This window comes from Panthera pardus, unplaced genomic scaffold (genome assembly GCF_024362965.1).
Source record: "Panthera pardus isolate Hobbes unplaced genomic scaffold, ASM2436296v1 HiC_scaffold_24, whole genome shotgun sequence".
In the NCBI taxonomy this organism is placed as follows: domain Eukaryota; kingdom Metazoa; phylum Chordata; class Mammalia; order Carnivora; family Felidae; genus Panthera; species Panthera pardus.
The window spans coordinates 110,477,611-110,492,738 of NW_026526810.1; the positions used below are offsets into that span (position 1 = coordinate 110,477,611).

At 35.9% G+C, this 15,128-nt stretch overlaps 1 protein-coding gene and 1 long non-coding RNA gene across 11 annotated transcripts in view; both read right to left on the minus strand.

Moving 5' to 3' along the window:
- The window catches only part of NUMB (NUMB endocytic adaptor protein), a 201,734-nt gene that overhangs the window by 33,131 nt on the left and 153,475 nt on the right, over positions 1–15,128 (minus strand). For 7 of the 10 annotated variants that reach the window (XM_019427063.2, XM_019427072.2, XM_019427062.2 and 4 more), the window contains 2 exons: positions 11,511–11,585; positions 5,600–5,632 (listed from right to left, as the gene is read on the minus strand). In XM_019427063.2, the coding sequence (XP_019282608.2) occupies positions 5,600–5,632; positions 11,511–11,585 (108 nt within the window). The remainder of the gene's footprint in view (positions 1–5,599; positions 5,633–11,510; positions 11,586–15,128) is intronic. The other 3 variants (XM_019427066.2, XM_019427073.2, XM_019427065.2) reach the window with 1 other exon arrangement.
- Positions 10,258–11,503, minus strand: LOC128773033 (uncharacterized). Its single transcript, XR_008417257.1, has 2 exons — positions 11,048–11,503; positions 10,258–10,803 (listed from the first exon to the last, which is right to left on the minus strand). It is a non-coding gene; the product is annotated as an uncharacterized LOC128773033 (long non-coding RNA).

A 15,128-nucleotide genomic window follows, 5' to 3' on the forward strand; every position in this document is an offset into this window, starting at 1 on the left:
CTGTTTCTTTTATCGTATCTTTTAATAAACTAGTAAACATAATTAAGTATTTCCCTAAATTCTATGAGCTGTTCTAGCAAATTAAACCAGAGGAGGGAATTGTGGGAACCTCCAGGTTTTAGCCAAACTGTACAGAATTTGTAGGTAACGTTGGGACTTACTACTTGTGACTGGCATTGGAAGTAGGGTAGGGGAAGTCTTGTGGGACTGAGCCCTTAAGGTGTGGGATCAGACACTATCTCCAGGTAGACAGTGTTAGAACTGAGCTAAAGTGTGGAATAACCAGCTGAGGTTGCAAAAAATTGGTTGGTGTGGGAGAAAAAAAAAATCTCTACATATTTGGGGACCAGAAATGAATACTTTATGTGAGTAGTAAAGGAAATTCATAGAAGAGAGACTCGCAGGAGGTAGACTGACTGGAATTTTTCTAATACAATGGCCTAAGAACATTTCATATCTCTGTATTCAATCAGTTCTTCATAAAATGGGAATATAGTTTACCTAGCTCAGAGGGTGCCTCAAATATATTAAAATTATAAAATCCTTTTCAATCAAACGTTAAGTGTCATGTAATCACTTGAGTTAATCAAGTATTTATTAGGTACGGCCAAATACACTAATGAAGCTGTATGCAGTACATCCTAAAAAGTTGAGTACATTCTTGGCTCTCCTAACAATGGTGAGCAATTTAATGTAGCTAGTTTGGCAAATGGTTCTCAGGGTTTTTTTCCTTCTTTCTAAAGACGTGTGTAAGCTTGGGGCGCCTTGGTGGTTCAGTCGGTTAAGCATCTGACTTCGGCTCAGGTCATGACCTCGAGTCCCACATTGGACTCTCTGCTGTGTGCGCAGAGCCTACTTCAGACCCTCTGTCTACCTCTCTGCCCCTCTCCCACATGTGCCTGTGTTCTTTCTCAAAAAAACAAAACAAAACAAAAAAACCCAAGAGGCATATAAGCTTACAATGAGCTAATAATACAGTAACAGACTCAGGTTTATCTGTTCCCTATTGCAAAAGCTTGTGGAGACACTGCTTCCATTAACTGGTGATGCAGGAATAGGGAAGTGACCCATTGGTCAGGTTCAGGAAACAACTTAGGAAAAAGAAGAAGCAATCCTCCTGGCGATGATCTATAAATCCCGATTCAGGGCTAATAATCTTTTTATCTACCTACTTTTATGCAAATGTGCTTGGTGGACATCCCTCTTCCTAACTGTTGTTTTCTTTATCTTCGACCACTAAACCATACATGACATGAAGGCTAAGAAAGTGTCAAAATTTATGAGAAACTGTACTGGATTAAAAACTCAATAGTTAATAATATTGTAGTAGCATTGTATGGTTACAGAAGATAACTACCTTTATCATAGTGTTTCAAAATGTAATTAACTATAAAATCGCTATACACCTGAAACTAACATGTTATATATGTGAACTATACTTTAATTAAAAAAAAAAAAAAAACAAAAAAAAACAAAACCCCTAAAACCTACCAGGACGCCTGGGTGGCTCAGTCGGTTAGGCGTCCGACTTCAGCTCAGGTCATGATCTCACACTTTGTGGGTTCAGGCCCTGTGTCGGGCTCTGTGCTGACAGCTCAGAGACTGGAGCCTGCTTCCGATTCTGTGTCTCCCTCTCTCTCTGCCCTTCCCTTGCTCATATTGTGTCTCTCTATCTCTCTCAAAGGTAAATAAGCAATAAAAAACAAAAACAAAAACAACCCCAAAAAACAAAAAACCTACCTATCATATACTGTTCTATGAGATTCTTCATTTTCAGCTTTCATTAAGCCACAATTGACCTGGCAAACTTGACAAACCAAGTCTCTTCCGCCAGGCAATTTCTTGTAGATTAGTGCGCAAGTGGGTTGAATAATGGCAATTTGAAAGATTTAAAAGGCTCCAAATTAAAGTTTTTCATTTAAAAGCACATTCCTGCTGAGATTATGGGTAATGCTTCTTCCCCGTTGGTTTTTATAATTTTTTAAATGACTTACTATAACATAAAAAATTGTACATTAGAATAAAATTGTCCTGCCATAAAAAGAATTCTCCCTTCAATAACAAAAGAATTCTGACAGTCACAATGGTTCACAGATGCTAGTAGGAGATTGTTTAGTATCTTTTTTTCCTTTTTAAAAAAGTTTTTATTTAAATTCCAGTTAGTTAACATATAGTATAATATTAGCTTCAGATGTACAATTTAGTGATTCCACACTTCTGTACAACACCTACTGCCCATCTGCTGAGCGTCTTTTAAGGAAATTCTGTGAGAGTAAAACTCACTAGTATGATTTAAATATCTCCAAATAAGGGGCTCCAGTGTGGCTCAGTCAGTTAAGCGTCCAACTCTTGGTTTCGGCTCAGGTCATGATCTCATGATTTGTGAGATCAAGCCCCGAGCTGGACTCTGTGCTGCCAGTGCAGAGCCTGCTTAGGACTCTCTCTGCCTCTTCCCCACTCAAGCTCTCTCTCTCAAAATAAATATTAAAACAAATTCAAAATAAATAAGCATCTCCAAATAAATAAAATGTTGGTTTGAACCCCTGAAAAAAACTCTTTAAAGCCTTAATAAAAAAAGTGAGTTGAGGGGTGGCTGGGTGGCTCAGTCAGGTAAGAGTCTGACTCTTGATTTTGGCTCAGATCATGATCTCGTTTGTGGGTTCTAGCCCCACATCAGGTTCTGCACTGACAGTGCAGAGGCTGATTGGGTTCTCTCTCTCCTTCTCTTTATGCCCCTCCCCTGCTTACACGCTCTCTCAAAATAAATAAATAAACAAAAAAACATAAAGTGAAATAAGTTTATAGGAAGCTATTTATTAGCACCTTTTCAGGTTAAATCTTTTTATTTTATTTTATTTTAAAGATTTTATTTTTCAGTAATCTATATACCCGGTGCGGGGCTTTAACCCACCACCCTGAGATTAAGAGCCACACTCAGCAACTGAGCCAACCAGGCACCCCAAGCTTCAATCTTTAAAACTTTGTTTGTAAATAATAAGAAAACAGAGTGACTGTATAGCATAGTGACTAAGAATGTGGGCTTTGGAGTCAAATTATCTGGGTCCAAAATTCTAGCTTCTACCACTTATTAGATCTGTGAATTTGGGCAGGACACCTAGCTCTATAAACTTTAGTTTCCTCACTGTAAAACAGGGAGAATAATAATTTCAGGGTTATTTTAAGGATTGAGATGATTCTTAATTTTCTTTCTCATGCCATATAATCATGTTGCAAAATGCAACAGTGTGACCCAGTTCAGCTACACTGTAAGTGCACCCTGACTCCATTCTATATAGCAATGAATATTGCCACTTTGGGATGATTTTGAGTTGAAAGCTACCTTTGTTCCCTAACAGCATGTTGTATAACCTTTTAACAAGTTTTTTCTATAAACCAAATCAATATTTTCTATAACCTAGCCTTCTATGCAAGGTCTATACAAGGTTATTATTATTTTTTTTAAGTTTATTTATTTGAGAAAGAGAGAAACCCAAGCAGGGCTCAAACCACAAACCATGAGCTCATGACCCGAGCCAAAATCAAGATGCTTAACCAACTGAGCCACCTAGGTGTCCCAAGGTTGTTTTACTAAGTAGACATATTAAAAACTGATCACTTGGAAGCTAGTTTAAATTGTATAATAATTATGGTGATGTAAAATCGCTTTGAGAAATTCTATTTGGAAAAGAATAAATATCCACAAAAACTTCCTTAACAATTATAATGCCTATTTATATAGTTAACCCTTGAATACTGAACTGTGTAAATCCACTTATGTACAGATTTGATAAATACAGTACTGTAAATGTATTTTTTAAGATTAAAAAAAATTTTTTTTAATGTTTACTTTTGAGAGAGAGAGAGAGAGAGAGAAAGAGTAAGCACGCACAAGTGGAGGAAGGGCAGAGAGAGGGAGACAGAGGATCCGAAGCGGGCAAAGTGGGCTCCACACCAAGAGCAGAGAGTCCAATGTGGGGCTAGAACTCATGAACCGTGAGGTCATGACCTAAGCTGAAGTCAGTCGCTTAATCCACTGAACTACCCAGGTACCACAAGATTTTCTTAATTAACATTTTCCTTCCTCTCGCTTACTTTATCATAAGAATACAGTACATAATACATATAACATACAAAATATGTGTTGATGGGGCACCTGGGTGGCGCAGTTGGTTAAGCATCTGACTTTGGCTCAGGTCATGATCTCATGGATCCTGAGTGTGAGCTCCACTTAGGGCTCTCTGCTCTCAGTGCAGAGCATGTTCAGATCTTCTGTCTGCTTCTCTCTCTGCCCCTCCCCCACTTGTGTTCTGTCTCTCTCACAAAAATAAACATTAAAAAAAATATATGTGTTGATGGGCTGTTTATGTTATTGGTAAGGTCAACAATAGGCTACTGTAGTTAAGTTCATGGAGAGTCAAATATCATACAGGGATTTTCCACTGCGGAGAGGGATGAAGGCCCTGATCCCTGGCATTGTTCAGGGTTAACTGTAATGATGCAGATATCTATAGGATTAGTTCTTTCTAGATATAGACTTGTTAATTTAACTCAAACTCAAGATGTCTACTAAGAAATTTTATTGTGACATATGTGGGTAAATTATATGACTTTCTATTTCAGATTCACAGCAGTAAACTGAATCAAGCCATTCAACCTCTTCAAATTTGTTTATAGACAAATTTATAGTATAAAGGTGACCTACATGAACATGTAAAAACAAGTTACAACTAAAATATTTACTTAAGAAATGGAAACTATTTGTTCTTTAAAACAAATTTCCAAGGTAACAAAACCACCTAGTAAAAAAAAAAATTGTGATGGGATTTTTATATTCACATTAACTTTTTATAATTTATAGTCAGTTATCCAATGACAGTAGTGTTTTCTTATGCTGTCTCAGTCTGAATTATTTTGTAGCACTTACTCAAAACTAAACAATGATAAGCTTTGACACAAAAATGTTAGAAATGTATTTAGCTATTTGTATATATATTCTTAATTTTAAGAAACTCTGAACATTAAATAATCATTACTTGAAAAGCATGTACAGAAAGAATATCCCACATAATGATAGATATTTGGTAGACTAATTAAGATCATTTTTCTTAGATTAGCAGCCCAGGTTTAAAAAAAAAAAAAAAATCACAGAATCTCCAAATGTAGGTTTATGTACTTTCACTCACTTTACCTGAAATTTGATTTAGACTGAAAAATAAAAGTATTAGCACTGAATGTAAAATGTGTACATTCAATTTCCACTCGAACTTAGTTTTTCTTCCCATTTCTCCCTCAACATTGAGCACTAAGTAAAACCCACTTGCTAAAAACCCAGCTAATATGCTAGTATGAACAGCTTTGTAAGATCAAATTAAATTTAATACCTAGCTTTGAGGAAATAATCCTCTTTTAACTTATCTGCTTTAATTATTGGATTTTAGTATCAACAGACACACAGTTAACATCATAGATAGCAAGTTTCCAATTTATTAATTTCCCTCTATAGTCAAATCAATTCCTGTATTATGAAGAAACCAATGTCAGTGCTATACTAGGGGTGTAACTCCTTATAAAGCAAGCACGAATGTGGCATCAAACTTACTTTTCCAAAGAAGCCTTTGAAGAACTTCCTTTCCTGGAGGAACAGGGGGACAAGTCGAGCGCTATTATTGTATGGGCTAAATGTCCCAGGGTTTCACACCAATAAGCACATACAGAAGTTGGGTAAAGGGCAAAGTAGGAGAAGGGGAGGGAGTGAGAGTTTTAAAGAGTTATCCATACCAGGAGTGACAGGGAAAAAGGAAGGGTGCATGAAAATGCAGGGAAACATACTATATGGCCCAAGAATCCATGAAAAGAGTGAGAAGAAATCAGAACCTGTGTATCCATGCAGAGCAACTAGTTAGTTTAGTATTCTGTATTTACTTTTGAAACAGAGATTATCCAAATTTGGCAGCAGAGAAAAAGATGAACACATATTGGTTTGGCAAGATTTGCATTTTAAATTTCCTAATAGTGAGTAGTAAATACATTTTTCAATTTTCATATACATTTTTTCAATGTAAACATCAGTGGTCAACTATGTGGAAGTCATGAATTAAAAAAACAGTCCACATTTGAATAACCACATAAAAAATGCAACACATAAAATTAAATTATGAGTATGCAGCAAGAATCCTTGTCAAACTTTTTCTTACTGAGTTCAAGAGGTTACTTAGAGAATCCTTACTTATGCATTAGGGTCAATTTGTATGTTTTTTCTTGGCTGATCAATTCCACAACAATCATAGGGGAAATAATAGATACGTGCTATTCCAAAAAGAGAATAAATCAGCTATAAAGAACACAAAGCTAATGTTTTCATTGCAGCTGAAAAAACAAATATATCTGAGAACCAAACAAGAACCACAAATTTTAAAAATTGGGTTTTGTTTTCTTTTAAAATGTTACTGTTTTAGAATAAAGAAACTTGCATTGACAGTTCTAAGTATACAGCTCTGAAACTATGTAGATAAGAGAGAGCTATCTAACTATGGTCCCAGCACCAATCTTTAAGCATGTACAACTTTGAAAGCTGGCTACCATTTAAAATCAGAACTTGAATGCAAAGTAGATGGGTTCTAACCCAAGCTGTCTTAACTTTACATTTCCTAACTCTGGTTGAACTATACTTTAAGCTTTTCGTTTTTAAAATCAGCGTTTAATGTTGGATAAGTATCTAGAAAAAGACAAATGTACTGAAATTTTGCTCTCTCAAACAATTTATAAACTCATTCACTACTCTCAAACACTGAATAGTTTGTTTTCCACCTAAGTTTTGAAAATCACAAACAGCATCAAATATTTCCAAAAAAATGTTTTGAACTTAAGCTGGAAAAACAATGAAGTAATTGAGGTAGTTATTGTAATAAGAGTAAGTTTATTTCTACTGCCAAGTTTGGTGACCCTAGTTTTGTTAGACTGTGAGTAACCATCAGCTTTTAAAGATGCAGCCCAAGTTAAAAGATTCACCATTCTTGAGGGCTAGGGAGGTGAGGGAAGGAGATCTGTTAATATTTAATTTAGCTCCCAGGAAAGCTCTTGTTAAACATGTAGTTTGCCCTCTTCATAAAAGACTTCAGATGTTAACAAAAAAAGTTGACGTGCAAATGCATTAAAAGATAGCTATCAGAGAATATTAGTGTTTTTTTAAAACAAGTTATGATTCTTTTACCTGCTAAAACAAGAACATATATTAAAGCAAATATATCAAATAGTGAATAAAAAAAACAACATATTAGAAACTGTCAGTATAATGAAACTAGTCTAAAACCCAGACAGAGAAGGAGAGACATTCAGAGACAACGGGAAGAAAAGACCTTTAAAAGGAAGAGTGTATTGAACTACTGTCAAGCAAGATAACCAAAGGCCCTATACACTTTTTACAAAATAGACTGATAAATGACATTACTACTCATCCTGCAACTGCCTATGTCATTAAAGGCACTGAAAATGGGCAATAGTTGTTTCTATTATTTATCCTATACAATCTAAGTCCCAATGCAGCTAATTTGTGCACTCATGTCACAAAATAAATGAGTAGAAAAATACCTTTAACTAACTTTATCATACAAAGTAAAAAGAATTTAAACATATTTATGCTCTTGAAAAGCATTTTGAAAATTCAATTTTGTTTAGTTACAGTATCATTTTGTTTGAGAATATTAACTATGCATATAACTTCTAGTTGATATTAAAGTAATCCTAAATTATAAGAGACTACATTGAGGAAAAATAGAAACCATACTTGCAAATTATCCAGCTTCCTCAATTATTTATAAATTTAAGAAGCTCTAGAATGTCACATTTTTAGTTCAAGTATCATCCAAGTAATAAGTTTACGATGTTTGTTTTGCTACTTAACTGATATATCTGAGCTATATAATTCTTTAAATTTTAAAACTCTGGCATTCAAACTAGTTACATATTTCTTCTTTAATCTTCTTTTACATTTACTTCCATTTATTTGAAACTCTAAGAAGGAGACATAGCTTTTGGTACAATATAAGCATCTGGCACAGCAGATTATAGATGTTTGATGAATGTTTGATAAGGGGCAGGAGGCAACCAGAAATTTCTGCACAGTAAAACTATGAAAAGAACAGAAAAATCATAAATATTTGTGAACTAATATGGTCTGAGAAGAACAACATCCTGAAGAATTCCAACTTACTGCAAGCCTCTCAGTATAGAATTAGAAAGAATATTTGTAAGGGGGAGTTTTATTGACTATAATAAATAGGAATTGACCCCGATTACCCAAAAATTCAATCTTATTTTTTAAATACATGTTTACCTATCTGAAATTATACACAACATTTGCCCCAAGTCTCTTGGATAGCATTAGTTTGAAAAACTTTAAAGAACTTCTTGAATGAAAAGTTTAGAAGTGGTCAATTTCCCCTGAAAGTTTAAAAGTTTAAGTATATCCAGAAAAGCAACTGACATATATAAAACTTCGTATTAGTCATAAACGACCATAGGGAAATCAGGATATTTTAGAGATACATAAAAGGGTTTCATAAACTTTAAAACACTAAATGTAACATATGGTGATGATAATTGTTAGGAGATTTGATTTGACCACATATTGAGGACCTAATTGTGTTCTGTATACTCATTCTAGAAATATTTTTTGAGTGGCTACTATGTACCAAACACTGTTCCAGGCATAGGCATAATTTTTTAAATGGCAATTTGGTTACTATTTCTGATGAAAATAAAACCCATTAAATTTTATTAACTAAATAGTCCCATACCTCAAATAATCATGTTTATAGTTTATAATCTTCATGGTTAAAAAAAAAGGTAAAAATTTCATTTGATTAAAAAATTATTTTTTTTTATTAACTTTATACTTTTAAGTAATTTCTACACTCAACATGGGGCTTAAACCCACAACCGAGATCAAGAGTCACATGTTCTTCTGACTGAGCCAGCCAGTTGCTCCTAAAAAAATTAGTTTTAAAACTAGCTGGTGAAAGGGCGCCTGGGTGACTCAGTTGGTTAAGCGTCCAACTGATAATTTTGGCTCAGGTCATGATCTCATAGTTCAGTTTGTCAGTCCGAGCCCTGTGTCAGGCTCTGCACTGGCAGTGCAGGGCCTGCTTGTGATTCTCCCTCCCTACCTCTCTCTCTGTTCTACCCCACTTGTGCGCTCTCTCTCTCTCTCTCCAAGTAAAAAAATAAGCTTTAAATAAAAACAAAAATAAAATTAGATGGTGAATAATGGCCATCTCTGGGATTGCAAGAAATTTTATGTACTGTTTTTATTCATTTGTATTTTACACAATTAACTTATGTATATAATGAAGAGATGTTTCTAATGAAAAGTAGGCTTAAAAAAAAACACTTAAGGAGCACCTGGATGGCTCAGTTAGTTAAGTATCCGACTTCGACTCAGGTCATGATCTCACAGTCTCCTGGGATCGAGCCAGGCCTGGAGCCTGCTTTAGATTCTGTGTCTCCCCCTCTCTCTGACCCTCCCCTGCTCAAGCTCTCTCACTCTCTCTCAAAAAAACCACTTAAGCGGATTCACTGCTCATTAAACTAAATACCATTTCTTAATATATTCTGTACAAACTGAAACCATCCCTAGTTTTCCCTTATTTAGAAAGTGAACATGAAGCCACACTCTGAATTAAAAGACTAGCCTTCTAAGTGTAAGTTATATAAGTTATAAGATTTAATAACTATTTGTAGTTTGCTTCAGGCCTATGTAGTCTATTCACTGATTTGTCTATTGTTTTCGATCATTAGTATTATGATGCTTAAAATATTCTTTAGTGACTAGTAGGGCAAATCACTGCATTACTTTAAAAATTCTCTAAGCTAAACTTATTCTTCTAGTGAACTTAGAATTATTTTGTTAAAGAAGAGACTGAATTTATGTTTCTTGGAAAATTACATTACTTAGGCTGTATGTAACTGGAGAATAAACTCAAGTGGACATGACCAATCTATAAATTATAGTTTCACATATCATAATAGATGAATATAATCCCTTTAACATTAATGATGATTATACTAGGAAGGGCTTCAATCATTTAAGAATTTAAATGACCAAAATCTGAGGTAAATGTTATGTATGTGTGTGTATATGTACATGTGTCTACATATTGGTTTATTTTTAGTTTTTTGCATACTATAATCAGTTATTTTTCTCCTTTCCCTTCTACAATAGATTCACAGACATTTGTTCCAAAATATAATAGACCTCTCTAAGTTGGTTGCTTCTTTATTATTGTATCTTTTATATTGAGGGATTACAGAAGAGAGGTCATATGAGATGTACCAAGAAGTAGAAAAGTTTTGATTATTAAGCAAATTGAGAAAAAAAAAAGCACTCACTAGTAGCCAGACTTGTGACAGCCTACCATACCAGCAAACCTAAAGCAACAAGTATTTAATGCTGTCTAGGGCAGGGCATGCAAAAGTAATGGTTAATGCTTTCATAGCAAAAGGGTAAAAGGCCACACGTTGGAGAGAAGGAAGGTTGCGAAGAGGATTGTCAGAGTTTATGAAACATTCTTCAAATCTATCCACAATATGATATTAACACTTTACTGCAAACCTTTATGAATTCTGAATCCATTCTCTCCTTTTACTAAATACACAGGCCTGTGCCTGGGATTTGTTTTATGGTATAATAGGCAAAGAAAACATTATGTATCCTGGAAAAGGCCTCTCCATTTCAAGTATGCTCAAGTTTGTGCAAAAGGCAGGGGAAATACACTGTTTATGTTAAAGGAGTATATAGAGGGGCGCCTGGGTGGCGCAGTCGGTTGAGCGTCCGACTTCAGCCAGGTCACGATCTCGCGGTCCGTGAGTTCGAGCCCCGCGTCGGGCTCTGGGCTGATGGCTCGGAGCCTGGAGCCTGTTTCCGATTCTGTGTCTCCCTCTCTCTCTGCCCCTCCCCCGTTCATGCTCTGTCTCTCTCTCTGTCCCAAAAATAAATAAAAAACGTTGAAAAAAAAATTAAAAAAAAAAAAAGGAGTATATAGAAGGAAACTGGGGAGTAGTAGCCAAAATAATAAGCCCTCCCCCCAACTGTAAACCTCACTAGCCATCATCACAGGTAACTCTATCTTCTACTTTTTCCTGGAAAGCTGTTTATTGTAGTAAATTTAAAATCAGTAATTAAAACCCAGTTATCACAGTTAAGACACTAACTCTAATAGTTTTCTCTTGGTTTTAGAACATTATTCATCTGTAAGATTTCATACCACTTGTTTAATTTAGGTTCTGAATCAAAAGTAACTTTTGGATAATGTCTGGCCTAAATTGGCAAAATTGGTCTTTATTACTGACATCTTTGGATGACAACATGAGATGCTCTTTATTAGAGAGCCCACATCTTTTGCCTTAAGAGAAATACTGTTATTGGATAGCGAATCATTAAAATTTATTGAGCAAAATCTTTAAAAAAAATATTTCAGCATATAGATCAACCCTGGCAACCATCAAATACATACAGCTTTCAATCTTTTTACAGCATCTTCACAGATGTGCATTCCTCTTGACTCATCAACTTCTACATGGCCGAGGTACTGTAGAAAAGAAGAAAAAAGTTAGGGTTATTGCTATGCTTATTGAGTAGCTACTATATGGTAAGTATCAGTTGGTAGAAAATTGAATATCAAAATTTCTGCACGTAAGAAACTACTACTATAGAAGAGTTAAGATAATGTTTCTAACCCTCAGTGTCCTCATATAAATGAGATTTAGAATAAATGTCTCAAAGAGCTGTTATAGAGAAGTGAAAAAGTACATGGTAAGCACTAAATGTTACCTAAATCTATTGGATCTGAATATAATAGCCTGTGCTAGACACAGTTACTGTGTCTCTGAACACAAAAAATAATCCTAAAATCAACTGTGTATGTATACATATATAAATACATGTATGTATATGTATACACACATATTGAAAAAGGCACAAATAAAAAGAACAGTTACTCAAAGGATGAAGAGATCACATATTCCTTTTATGGCAAGCATATAAGAGCAGGGCAGAGAACTAAAAAACAAATTTTAAGAGGGCAGTACACTTAAGCTTTAAAAGATGTGTAGAGGGGTTTGTCAGTTTGAGCCCTGAGCTGGGATCTGTGCTGACAGCTCAGAGCCAGGAGCCTGCTTGGGATTCTGTGTTTCCCTCTCTCTCTGCCCCTCCCCAACTCACGCTCTGTCTCTGTCCCTGTGTCTCTCTCAAAAATGAATAAACATTAAAAAAAATATTTATAAGATGTGTAGAATTTGAAGAGGCAAAAATTTAAAGGCTAGAAAACTATTTCAGGCCAAGAGAATTTAACAAAAGTTATAGGTGTAGAAAAGCATAACTATATATCTGCAAGTATTCCTGTTTGGCTAGAACATGAGGTATATACAGCTGGGAACTTTAATGCTGGAATGTGTCTTTTATTTATTTATTTATTTATTTATTTATTAATTACAAATGTTTATTTATTTGGAGATAAAGAGAGTGTGTGTGTGAGTGAGGGAGGCGTAGAGAGAGGGAAAGAGAATCCTAAGCAGGCTCCGCACTGTCAACGCAAAGCTCGACAGATGTGGGGCTCGAACTCACACAAACCGTGAGATCACAACCCCAGCCAAAATCAAGAGCTGGACGCTTAACCCACTAAGCCACCCATGGGCCCCGAGTCTCTCTTTAATCCTAGAGTCTATAGAGAGCTAATAAAGCTTTTTTTTGCAAGGTTACAGTAATGTAATTCAAACTGTACCTTAGCATGGGAATAGGTAAGAGAAAACAGAAGGGATGGTGGGAATATTACAAAAGTACTCTTATTTATGTATTTATTTATTTTGTGACAGAGAGAGAGAGAGAGAGAGCGAGAGAGAGCGAGAGAGAGCGCGAGCCTTGCAAGCAGGGGAGGGAGAGGGAGGGAGAGAGAGAGAGGGAGTGCGAGCCTTGCAAGCAGGGGAGAGAGATGGAGGGAGAGAGAGGGAGAGAGGGAGGGAGGGAGGGAGGGAGGGAGGGAATCTTAAGCAGGCTCCATGCTCAGCACAGAGCCTCATGAGCTCCTACAACCCTGGGATCACGATCTGAGCCAAAATCAAGAGTTGGACACTCAACCGACAGAACCTCCTTGGCGCCCCTGAAAGTGCTCTCTTTTAAAAGGAAATTTATGGTCTGGTTCTGGGTTAACATTGAGTAGACCCACTTTTCTCTGTCCAACCCGCTGAATGAAACCATAAAACCTGGACAGAATGCATGGAGCACCTATCTGAGGTCTCTTTTGTAAAGAGTAGAAAAGAAATTCAAGAAGAATACCAGGATCTTAGATATATATTTTTAAATATTTATTTATTTTGAGAGAGAGAGAGAGAATGAGTGAGCAAGCATGGATCTGGGAAGGGGCAGAGAGGGAGAGAGAGAATTCCACACAGGCTCTATGCTATCAGTGCAGAGCCTGATGCAGTGCTTGAACTCACAAAACTGTGAGATCATGACCTGAGCTGTAATCAAGAGCCAGACTCTCAAGATGCCTAGCCGACTGAACCATCCAGGCACCCTAAGGTACTTCTGAACTGGCAGGGAGTTTACCTCCCATTATCCTCCTCCTTTTTTCCTCCCTCTCTTTTTTGATGCTTCCAGTTTGAACTTAACACAGCCAGAAATCCAAAAGTGAGTGCTGTGGCAAAGAAAGAACTCTGAGGGAAATAAAAAAGAACTCTGGGAAAAGCACTCTAGCTGTGGCTCTAAGATCAGGAGAGAGTATAGGAATCATACTCCCTTTTATTTATCTCTCTTAATTCTTTGTTGTCTCACATCCCAGCTCCCCAAAATATCCTGTGGTGGTGGCGCTGATGGCAGCAATGGAAACCTGCAAGAGCCACACTTCTCAGGGAGGGGAACTTTCCTCCTGGTTAGTGAAACTGTGATTCCAGGAAGATGGGACCAACACCCTTTCTGCTTTTTTCCCCCTTTGTATATCTCCCACCATTTGGTCCTGCATAGAGGTGAAATAGTGGGAATGTATGGGAGAGCAGAACAACAAGAACCCCAGGAAACACAGGCATAGAGTTTAAGTAACTTGCCCAAGGTCACTTAGCTAGTGAATACTCAAACCCAAGCAGCCTGACCACGAACCATCTTATAATGCTCATACGTATGGAATTTTTCATTTTTACTCAAATCTTTCCAATACTGCATAAGTGCATAAAACCAGTGTATTACAATCAATTTAGGAAACTATTTGACTTCAAGTAACTTGAGGCATCAATCATAACGATCATTACCTAAGACCAAAATAATTAAATGTCTGAAGAATTTTAACAGCTATAATTTTGAGTGAACATTATATAAATAGGAAGAATCCTCACTTTTTAGTGAATCAAATGATGTATTATATATAGTTCTAAGCGGAAGGAGTCTAACCTCCTTAGGCCAAATCTGAATAATATGAAATCCAACAAGATAAATCTTTACATATTCTATTTTAGATTGTCAAATGCAACAAATTTTGCCTACAAATTTTATTTTCTAAACACTTTCTATCTAGATCCACATTTAGTTCCACTCTTTGGTTTTATAGATGAGAAACAGTGGTAATGTTTTCTCAAACTCAACATCACTGAATCCATTATGGATACTCAGTATATACAAGGGCCTCAAATTTTAGAGAATTTCTAAACTACTACATTAAAAACAATACATAATAGTGTTTCATATCAATAAGAAAGGATGCTGGTAGCAAATTTTCATGTGTACCTCTGTCTGGCTCAACAAAGGATAACTTTAAGACAGATTCCATATTTATCATCTTTGCTTACCTCTTTTTTCTACTAAGTTAGAACAATTTTACCCCCAAATTATAGGCTATCAGAAAAGTCAAATGTTTGGTGGCTCTGAACTAGCTCTAGATGTTCAGATTGACTCACACTCAGAAATAATAAAGTACTCTCTCACTGAAGACTGTTTTCATCATTCAGTTAGATGCAACAGTGATAGGTATATTACACTCAAATTCTGGAAAGCTCTATTTTTCAGCTTAGAAGACAATGATGAATGGACTTTTAAATACCTCCTTGGTTGAATTCAGCTCTAGAAAGGATTGCTTTATTTTCTGTTG